General features: G+C 46.7%; 1 protein-coding gene across 1 annotated transcript in view; it reads left to right on the forward strand.

Annotated features, from left to right (window-relative positions):
- Positions 1 to 5,640, forward strand: part of MCU (mitochondrial calcium uniporter) — an 87,504-nt gene extending 81,864 nt beyond the window's left edge. The window contains exons 5-8 of the mRNA XM_071564060.1: positions 138 to 298; positions 764 to 967; positions 2,445 to 2,561; positions 3,658 to 5,640. Coding sequence (XP_071420161.1) covers positions 138 to 298; positions 764 to 967; positions 2,445 to 2,561; positions 3,658 to 3,735 — 560 coding nt within the window. The 3' untranslated portion in view covers positions 3,736 to 5,640. The remainder of the gene's footprint in view (positions 1 to 137; positions 299 to 763; positions 968 to 2,444; positions 2,562 to 3,657) is intronic.
- Positions 5,641 to 11,287: the final 5,647 nt, after the last annotated feature.

Below are 11,287 nucleotides of genomic sequence, written 5' to 3' on the forward strand. Positions count from 1 at the left end.
CTTGGAGCTCTTCCAGTGGCTTTGTTGTTGAAAAGATAGTTGTGTGTGTTTGCTGTGCAGACCAATAGCAGTTTCTGGAGGATATGTGAGAAGTCCTGTGGGCACCTGTGTGTCCAGCAGTGCCTGTTTTTCCCTAGAGCTCTTAAGCCATGAAAATGCCACGACGCTGAACGATGTGAAGACGTTGGTCCAGCAGTTGTACACAGCCCTGAGCATCGAGGAGCACCAGCTGAACAAGGAGAAGGAGCTGATCGGGAGGCTAGAGCAGCTGAAGGAGCAACTAGCACCACTAGAAAAAGTGAGGAGTTTCTCAGTGGGTTTTACTTACCCTCCAAATGCAGTCTTAATTTATTTCAAGGCTTTAATTAGGTCCCTGCCATGCTGCAAATAGTTTCAAGATCACTGAAGCAGAAGATGCACTAAGTGTTTACTTAAACTATGTCTGTTTCTGGTTTCTGTGGAAGTATTTTGTTTCTTTTCTTTAAATAATTGGAAATGAACTTGGTAGCAAATCAAGACTGGGGATAATGCAACAGACATCTCTGAACATAAACACCTTTGTGGGGCATTCAGAGCATGCTCAGTAAATATGGATAATGGCAAGATATTGATGGGAAAGAAGTTTAGGTTTGTTTGCATAATCTAGACTCAAATCATGTTTCAAACCACTTAATGTTATTAATGTAAGATACTGTTTTTACATTATCTCTTAATGATACTAGCACAATTTTGAGGCTACAAGGTGTGTGTTTGTCTTTTGCAGGTAAGGATGGAGCTCAGCAGGAAAGCAGAGAAGAGGACAACCTTGGTGTTGTGGGGAGGCCTGGCCTACATGGCCACTCAGTTTGGGATCCTGGCCCGCCTCACCTGGTGGGAATATTCTTGGGACATTATGGAGCCAGTCACCTATTTCATCACCTATGGTAGTGCCATGGCAATGTATGCTTATTTCGTAATGACCCGCCAGGTAGGACTTGTTGTGCTGACGTTGACCCTTCAGTAGAAGACTTTTGGGGCTCTACTCCCTAGAAAAATAGCAAACTCCTGCCTGTTAGGAGCTGCTTTGCCCCTTCCTTATCCTGTCAGAACCAAAAGCCACTTGTTTAGTTAGTGCTAGCCAGGGTGGTGTGGTGTGGTTGTGGGGTGTTCTGGTGGTGTTTGTTGATGGTTGTGCTACCAAAAATGCTTTTATCTGTTTGGTAACTGACTGCTGTAGCCATACAGGTTCATCTGCTGGCAGATGTGGTCAGTGCAGACAGGAATGGTGCATGAGGTACCTTTTGAGTTTCTAGGAAGCCCCTGCTCTGACATGCCATGTTGGCCCTTTTCATGAGACCAATGTCCAGGCATCTTCCTGGAAATGCTTTTGTTTAGACCTTTCATGGTTCTGGCCTCCTATCCAGATGAAGAATCCCTCTCTGGATCCTTGTAGTTGTGACAGATTCTCTAGTATGTGGTTTGTCTCATCACTCCTAATCCCACCTAAATAATGAGGGGAGGGCTCAGAGAGTCTCTGCTGTCACAAGGCCATCAGAACAGAGCCTGCATCACTTCAGGGGCAGTATTTATATGGTTTTTTCCTCTCTCCACAAACTTGTTAGTGTTGGACCCCTGAGACACGTTAGATTTTGTTCTCTCTGCATGGAGAACTTCACGTCCAGGACAGGAGGGAGGTGATGGTAACTCACTGGTGCAGTGTAATGTACTGGTAGAGGAGCAAATGCCTGACTGTGCTGGGTCTGGCTGGCATGGAGTTAATGTTCTCCAGAGCAGCTGGAATGGTGCTGTGTGGCATTTGTGATCCAGACAGCCTTGATAACACACCAGAGCCTTCACTGTTGCTGAGCAGTGCTTGTACAGCATCGAGCCCTCCTGGTTTTTGTTCCTCCCTGACCTGCCCTCTCCCAACCCCCAAATTACACCCCTGTGGACAGGCTGGAGGTGGCTGAGGAGTTGTGAGGTGACACATCTGAGTCAGCTGCCCTGAACTGACCAAATTGATGTTCCATACCCAACAGCACCATGTTTTGTAATAAATGGAGGGGATAGTTTCCCCAAAGCAGCTGTTGCTCAGAGTCTGGCTGAGCACTGGGCTGCTGGCAGAAGGTGCTGAGTGATTGCTTTTGCATCACTCTTACATTGTTGGGTTGTTTTTTTCTTCAGTTACTAAACAGTCTTTATCTTGATGGGTTTTATTGGGTTTCTTCCCCCTTTGGATTCTGTTCCCCCATGCAGCTGTGGGGCAGTGAGTGAGTGGCTGGGTGGGGGCTTGGCTGCTGGCAGGGGTCACCCACCACACCATGTGAGCTCAGACCAGGCTGTTGGTCTTGTGCCTTCTCTGTCAGAAACTACCCATCCTCTCAAAACACACCTGTGCTAATGGTATCCTGTGTTGCATCCTGGTGCAGCTTTATTCTTATCTTCTCTCCTGTTTTTCTTTTTAGGAATATGTTTATCCAGATGCCAGAGACAGACAGTACTTATTATTTTTCCATAAAGGAGCCAAAAAGACACGATTTGATCTAGAGAAATACAATCAACTCAAGGATGCAATTGCTCAGGTAACAAGAACTTTTCCAGAAATAAGACAAAGAAATTACTGCTTGCTACCACTTAGTTACTATTAATAGGCACAGCTCCAACAAGAATGAATGTGTTTCAAGTTTTCAGCCCATTTTCTTGTCACAGCCCCAGCACAATCAGTGCTGGCTTTGATATTCCCAGGAATAGAACTGCTGGATGTGTAAATCAACACCAAACATTTGCCTATATCCATCTGTAAGGGCCCTTTAGAAACTGCTGGCAAATCTTGAGTTGCTTCAGACACTTCATGCCTCAGAGGAGCCTAATTCAAGATTTCTTTTCTTCTCAGCTCCTACACACCAGATGGATTTAGTGAGGAATGAAGACTTGCATCCATTCAGTTCATGTCTTCCTGACATAGCACTTCAGTGCACTGGGATGCAGTCCTGGAAAATCATGTTCAGGAAAATGTAGTTGTGTTGTTAGAGGTGATGGGGGCAGATTTCTCAGACTGGAGACAGACACTTTGAGCCGACTGTCCACACTGGGAGATCTGCTCAGCAAAGGACTGGAGTAGAGATCTTTCCTTTTGTTTCTCAGAGCCTTTCTGCAGAAGGATGGCATGAGCAGAGAGAGCAGAGCTACCACCTTCTTTTTCACTGCTCTGTATCATCCTGTGTTCCCAGGCTCTGGAAATGACAGGGTAGGATATCCAGGGCAAGATGAGTCCTCTCCCTGCCTTGGAGCAGGAACTGCATAAGGAATGTGAATACAGATACTCTTGAGTATTTTCCTGGAGCCTCTCTTCTATTAACAACCATTCCAATTATCTAATTGGAGTGTTGGTTTGTTATTTTGGGGGGTGCTGGAGTGGTTTAAGTATCCCATTAAGTTTATGGGGATCAGATCTTCCCTACCACATTCCTTTAAGTGGCTGCATGCAGGCAAGTTCAGAGAAGTACAGCTGAGAATGGTTTTCCCAGATACGAGCCTGTGACTTTGTTTTACTCTTTAAACACTTTCCTTCTGGGCAGGAAAAGCAAGGGAAAAGAGAAGCTTCCCATTCTCTGTGGGAATGGTATGAGGGAAGGTGTGTTGGAAGCTTGCACTTCATTATGTGTCTTCTACTTGTAGGCAGAATTGGACCTTAAGAGGCTTCGAGACCCACTGCAGGTTCATCTGCCCATCCAGCAAATATCTGAAAAGGACTGATCAGCAAAGAAGCTCTGAACCCCAGCCAAAAACCTGTTCATAGCTCTTGCCTTTTTTAATTAAAGCATTGCAGGTGGAAGCTGGGAGGTGGTGTGGGGGGTGAAGGGTTTTAACCTTAAATCAAGACAAAGGACTGTAAAGGGGCGGAAATCTCTTCAATCTGAAGATGGGACATTGTGGAATGTTAGTTCTGAAAAGGGCTTGGCAAATAGTCATATTTGAAAAACTGTCTGGATGGTGATTGTGTACAAATACAGGTCTGGGGGGGCTCATGAAAAGAATGTAATGCTGGGGTGTAGGGGTGTCTTCTTCCAGCTTTGCAGGGTCTGCCTCTTGATAAGACACCAGCAGCCTGCTTCGCTTTTTTAATTTTCCTTTACCTGATTCTGATCTCTCTTTCTCTCTCAAAAAAACCCCACCAAAAAACAAAAGGAGAAAACAAACAAACAAAAAGAACAAAGAATCCAAGCCACCTGGAGCTCTGGCTGGTGATCAGAACTTGCACTCCACCGCCATTAACACGCACACTTCTGGTCAGACCTGGTCTCTTTTATAAAGTTACTACAAGACTGCTTTCTACTGGAAAACCGTGAGCTTCCCTTCCCAGCCCACCCCCTGTGCTCCACTGACTTCCTCCTTTGCTTATTTGTAGCACAGATTGTTGTAGCCCAGTGAGAGAAGGAATGAGTTTTCTGCTGGACGTTTGATAATCAATATTTTGGATTATTCCGTAATAACTATAAACTTTGCATCCCAATGCCCTTGAGCTCCTCCTGGAAATCCATGGCAGCATTGCATGAGAGGTGTTTATACTCAGTCTTAAGGGAGGGAGGTTCCCCTCTTCCTACCCCAAACCTGATAGCCACCTGGACTATGAAATTAGGAAGGCTCAAAGGATTACCAAACTGTTGCACAATCATGGCTCCTGCTTTTAAATGAACAGTTTTAGGATGTGGAATAATGAAACTGGATATTTGACTGCTTGTACAATGGGATAAAAGATTCTATAGGTGGTCACAGCATTTTCCTTGCCCAGAGGCTTTTAGGGAGCCTGGGGCTGTTACAGTGCAAGACACAGAACTTGGATTCTCTAGCACTTCCCCCTGATTAAGTAGCTTTACATGAACTTTATGTCCACAGGTCAGAATTTTTTAGGAGTGGCTAATGACATCTCTTGTTCTTAGCTAAAAAGAGATAGAGGAAGGAAGGTCAACCCATTGCCCTCTCTCCTAGCCTGGCTGGCTGGTTTCTAAGCAGATAAAACATCTCCTCATTCAAAGCAGGTCAGTCTGGTTTAGCATCCTGCTGATAAATGCTCTGGAGACAGGATGAAGGTGGGAGAAAGACACTAAACTTTACATACAGAAAGGATGGCTGCTCTTTTGATGTTTCACTACTACTCCTCACTGTGTCGTGGAACGAGGCTTCTGTTTTTTTGGAGAACCATGTTTTAAAAGAAAAAAATAGGAAAGAAAATCATTCAGTATTAATCAGACGCCAGGTGCCTTGCAGATGTGGAAACACAGCTGGGATTGCTGCCTCTTCTCACTCAATGGCATGTTGGACCGAATGGGTGCATGTTTCTAGTTTTGTTTTTTTTTCCCCCTTCCCCTTTCCCTCTGTCTTTCCATTTAATTATATCGTGTGATTATTTTATATCTGTTTTATCCTGTTTGTGTGATGAGGTTTAAAGGGAAAAAAAATGAAACACAATCCTGTAGCTGAATCCTTGATGTGTGTTTGGGACGAGGGAGGGAGCATGGAGAAAAGTCCTTCTTTAAAAAAAAAAGGAAAAAAAAAAGAAAAAAACTGAACATGTGTAAAATCCTGTATCATTTATGAAATATGTATAAAAGAGCAATGTACTTCTGGAACAATAAATAACTATTCAATTTTTGAATCGGCGCTCTTGAATAAGGTTATTTTCCCCAGCTGGGAAGAGAACATTCCCTGTGTGGCAGCTCCCTGCTGAGTTTCCTCCATTTCTTTCTGTTTAGGTTGTTTCCTCCTGACCTGCCCTCCCCGAGGCCGTGGTGGTGCAGATAAGGGCTTTGCAGAAGAAGCTGGATGGAGATCCTGCTGCCATGCCTGGCTGCCTGTCTCAGGGATCTCGGCAGCAGTTCAGGTGGTGAGGTAGAGGGAGAGATACCTGCTCTAACCAAGGTGTGCCTTTGGCCAGCACAGTGCAGGATAAGGATATACATGGGCAGATAATGCCCAGCAGTCTGAAAAGTGTCAGCCAAGCTGTTGCATTTCTATATTGCATTCAAGTGCTGTTTCAAAGGAAAAATGAAGTTTTAAGCTTCTGTTCCTTCCTGGGCCATTCAGTGGTCTGATTTGTCATGGTGGAATATGATTTGTGTAACTCTGGGAACCAGCTTTGTCATACCTTTGTGTAGTTAGAATGAGATGTTTGGTGCAGAAGGTTTATATCATATCCATTGACTGTTTAACAATAAAATAGCCAAGATTGGCCAGTTTTTGAAAGAGCCACCTCCTAGGATTTTTAAAGCTGGAGGGGAAGGGCTGGGAGCTTTAATTTGTCACCTGTCTTTAATTAGTGACAGACCTTCTTCCTTCCAAGGAGCTCTTAGTCCACTGCTGTGTCCAGATGAGCTGCTCCCATCCTTATATAAATTGCTTGGCTCAGTTGGTAAAGGAATCCATTTTGGCATCCAGGAGAACAAGAGACTTCATGACATTTTAGCCCCAGAGCCTCTAGTTTGAAAGCAGGAAAATTCTGTGGCAAAAATTGTTCCTGCACATATTTTAATATTGTTATAGAGGCAATGTGGGGGGAAAAAGTAAGACAAATCTACAATTGTCCCCTGAAATCCAGGCTGTCTGGTGGGTCTTGTTAGTCCATATTCCTGAAGATTTTGTAGTCCCAGTGCACTGTGGCCCCTGGCAGGTGTGGCTGACATGCCACAAGCCTCACAGTCCCACCTCAGTGCCTTGGAGTGCTAACACTGAAGGGGGAAGGGAAGGGCAATGTTGGTTTGCTCTCCTGACCCACGCTGTTAAATCTCAGCAGAAACACACTCTGTTACAGCAGCTCTTTCCCCTCTTGGAGCCAGGAAGGTCACAGGGTCCTGTCCCCCTGGCAGCACTTAAAGAGCAGGCAGTGCTGCCTGAATCTTAATGTCCCTCTGTGTTCTTACCCCTGTGCATTGCAGTGTTCAGGTGCTGCTGCTTCTACCAGTTTTGTTATTCTTTTGATTAACCTCTTTTGTGAGGGGACTTTCAGATAAATACATGACCAGCCCAAAGTTACCTGGAGAACTGTATGAGGTTCCCTTTGCCGTACCTGCGAGGCTCTGCCTTGCAAGCCCCTCCAGGGAAGGTGTTCATGGCTCCTTTTTCCTGAAGAGCAAAGAAACCCTTTTTCTTTTGCCCTGTGACCCTTCCTGCCTGGCAGGCAGCCACGGTGATCACCTTGCTGCAAGTTCTTACACTTCCATGGTGGCTCTGAGAGGGTTTGCATGATGTTCTGGAGCTGCTCTTGGCTGTCAGACCTTGGCACTGTGCCAGTCAGTGGGGCTGGCCAAGTTGCCCTGTCTTTGAGCCAGTGGACCACTTTCTTTGATATTCTCTGGTTTTTTATTTGTAGAGCTGTAAATGCAAGCTGCTTTCTTCTCTGTCACATTGTATTGACTTCACTTCCACATAGGAAGGAGATTTTTGTGTCTTTAAGTTTTCTTCTACCTATCCTAAGAGACTCTAAATATTTCCTTTAAAAAATCAGGTTTATTTGTGCAACAACAATAAGGGGGTGAAAAGTAAAATACAGGAAGGGAAATTAGACTTGCAGAGTACCTGAGGTATGGGAGGTGCTGGTCTTATGCTGTGTTACTGTGGCTCTGAGCTTGTAAAAGATGAGTCCTACTCCTGTTTTTGCCCCCGACTAGTTTGTAGTTGTTGGTCTGTGGTCTCTCTATGTTCTGATTTCTCCATCTGAAAATCCAGGGTCATGGAAACTACTGGGTTCTCTAGGCCCTGTGGAAACACCAAGTTCTGCATCACAGGGAAAGGAAATAACTGCTACTCCTCCCTAGGAGTGATGTACCTGCCTGATTTTAGTGGGTTCTTGGTCTTTTACTTGTGTTGAGTTTGTTCGTACTTCCCTAAACTTGTGCTCACTCCCTGATCTCCCCAGCCCTTCCCATTGGCCCTGTGTCCTGGGACAAGTTGTTTACAGCCCCAAGGCCTATCTCAGGGGCCTTGACTCTGGTGCAATCCATCTCAGCAGCCTGTCAGGGCTTATTGTGGACGTGCATCCTCACATCAGCGGCAGACGGGGATCCTGGGCCGGGTTCTCCTCTCTCCCGGCGGCAGGAAGGGCTGATTAGCTCTTCCTCCTGGGCAGGCTGCAGGTCCCTGCACCCAGAGCTGCTTCAACACCTCCCCTTCACCAAGTCCTGGTGGCTCTGACAAACCAGGGTCAGCTTCAGCAGGCACCAAAGCGTCCTCATTCATCAGTCCATTACAAACAGGACCAGGCTTTCCAGCCCAGCCCATGCTTTGAGGAATCTGAGTTCCTGGTGTGAGGATGGTAAAGCCCTCCAGATCTCTGGGAGGGGCAGGAAGGGTGGTTGCCACCTGCAAAATGAGCATATTTTCTTACATTAAGAACAGACATACCCAAGCTTTGCAGCAAGTATAGAAGATCCCTTTTGGGTACCAAAATAAAGTCCCAGCCCTCTGTTTTCATATTGCCTTCCCCCTTCATATCTTTTAAACTGTGCTGATGGCTACTATTTAACATCTTTGTTGATGATTTAGATGAGGGGATTGAGTCCATCATCAGCAAATTTGCTGATGACACCAAGTTGGGAGGGAGTGTCGACCTGCTGGAAGGCAGGAGGGCTCTGCAGAGGGATCTGGATATACTTGAGAGATGGGCTGATTCCAGTGGGATGAAGTTCAACAAGGCCAAGTGCAGGTCCTGCCCTTTGGCCACCCCAAGCCCTGCAGCGCTCCAGGCTGGGCACAGAGTGGCTGGAGAGCAGCCAGGCAGAGGGACCTGGGGGGACTGAGGGATAGGAAGCTCAACAGGAGCCACCAGTGTGCCCAGGTGGCCAAGAAGGCCAATGGGATCCTGGCCTGGATCCAAACTAGCGTGGCCAGCAGGCCCAGGGCAGTGACCCTTCCCCTGGACTCTGCCTTGGGGAGGCCACACCTTGAGTGTTGTGTTCAGTTCTGGGCCCCTCAGTTGAGGCAAGAGATTGAGGGGCTGGAGCGGGGCCAGAGAAAAGCAACGAGGCTGGAGAAGGGACTGGAGCACAAGTGCTGTGGGGAGAGGCTGAGGAAGCTGGGGTTGTTTAGCCTGGAGAAGAGGAGGCTCAGAGGTGACCTCAGCACTGTCTGGAACTGCCTGAAGGGAAGTTCTGGCCAGGTGGGGGTTGGTCTCTTCTCCCAGGCACTCAGCAATAGGACAAGGGGGCACGATGGGCTCAAGCTCTGCCAGGGGAAATTGAAGTTGGAGAGCAGAAAAAACTTCTTTGCAGAGAGAGTGCTCAGGGATTGGAATGGGCTGCCCAGAGAGGGGGTGGATTCCCCATCCCTGGAGGTTTTTCAGCTGAGATTGGCCATGGCACTGAGTGCCATGATGTGGTAAAGGGACTGGAGTTGGCCCAAGGGTTGGACTTGATGATCTCGGAGGTCTTTTCCAACCCAATCCATTCTATGATACTTCTGAGAAGTACTAACTTGATCCTGATTCTTTTTGGGAAGTTGAACTTGCTCATCTTTGGGGTGTGGAACAACAGATTTGCCTGGAGAGTGCAGGCCCTGCAATATCTAGAGAGCTCCACTGGAATTGTATCCTCTCTCCCAGAACATCTCCATGCAGGGAATATTTTGTTTGGATTTTTTTATCCCCTTTCTTCTCTCAGGAATGACTGCCCCAGCTCCCTGAGGCACAGATTTGTGTGATCTATTTCAGACCACTGTTGGTTGTGGGGAACTGCAGTGATGTTTGTCACCTGAAATAACTTGCAAAGGAAGCGGAAAATGCTGGTAGAGAAGAGTTGCCTCTGGTGCTTCTTCCTAAACATGTTTAGAGGCAGCACATGATCTTTTCCAGCTTGAGACTGGTTTCTTGAACTAGATCTTACAGTGATTTGGGATAGTACCATCCCTGGGAATGCTGGGGCATCTCCTGCTTTCATCCATTTTAGGGAATGTGGTAGGGGCCTGGTGGTGGCACCTTTGAGGCTCAAAACTGCAGTGCTGCAGTTTGTTTCCCTGTGTTAATTGTCAGCTGTCAGTCACTTCCATGTGCCTGTCAAAACACGGGGGTGGCAGGCTCATGTCCCACCTACACACCCAAAGCAGGTGGCAAACAAAATGGTTCAGAGCACTGTGCACACCTGTGACACCAACAGAACATTCCATTCAGCCTTGCCAGTTTTATTTACCTGGGATCATAAGGATGAATCAGCCTCTCGATGAAAATGGCAAAATATGAATTCCCCTGGCTTGTGGTGTTATTCTCTGCTCAGTTTTAGTTTCTCTTCTGGGAATTCACATAATCACTGTTGGAGGGTTATCTGCCTTGATAGCTTTGTGTAGTGAATCTGGTCTGCTTTCCTGCTGTTGGCAAATCTTTTCTGGTGCTGCACAGCTGTCAGCACAATGGAGCCACAGGAATATTTTTTTTAATGGTAGCAGTGACAGTAGTTTATTTGGGTTTTTTTGCTGTTCCCTGGAGTCATTCACCACTCAAAAAGGCTTGTGCTTGGGTGGAGCAGAGCAGCATATTGCACTTTGCTGCCAGGGACACATCCAGACAGGCCATTGAGAACTTTCTGTGGTGTGCAGTCCCTGCAACACAAACAGCCAACTCCTTGTCTTGTGCAAGCTCCATGTGAAAATAACAGAGCTGCTTTTTTCCTGCTGGGATTTCAAGGTAGCACATCAGCCTTGGTGTCACTCCTTACACCAGCCTGCTGCAGAAAGGCAGGATGCAAAGGGAATGGGGAGATGCCTCCACTTGCCTGATTGTGTGATTACTGTAGGCTTAGCTGCACTCATTGCTGGTAGAGCTCTTATAGTAAGAGCTGATGGGATGAGAGGGAAGATCCCTTTCCACCTATTCACATTGTCCTTGGTATCCCAGTGCCAGCCATGGTGCTGGGTTTGCTTTAGCAGAGAACAGATTTCAGGGTGCTGCATCTAGAGCTTGTGGTTAGCACCTTTAACTCAGCCTAATTTGGTCTGAACTGGTAAGGAGAGCCTCTCAATTCCTTGGTTTTGCATGGAAGTTAATTCCATAGTGTTGGGTCCCTAGATGTTTGGTTTGGTTTTGTTTTTGCAAGACAAGAGATTGTAGAAGTACTGCAGAAAAGGGTCTTTACTTGCCTTGCTTGATAATCTCCCTGTGACCAGGAGTGGAAGGGGCCTTTGTGTGGCCTGGGAGCAGCTTATTTCCCTGTGGGACAGCAGCCTTTCACTTTGACTGATGTTCCCATTGTAGCTCTGCTCCAGGGACTCCTCTGCAATCTCAGTCCCCCTCTTTGGCCACTATTTCCTGCAGTTAAGGCTCTCTGGC

Source organism: Pithys albifrons, chromosome 9, assembly GCF_047495875.1.
Source record: "Pithys albifrons albifrons isolate INPA30051 chromosome 9, PitAlb_v1, whole genome shotgun sequence".
Classification (NCBI taxonomy): Eukaryota; Metazoa; Chordata; class Aves; order Passeriformes; family Thamnophilidae; genus Pithys; species Pithys albifrons.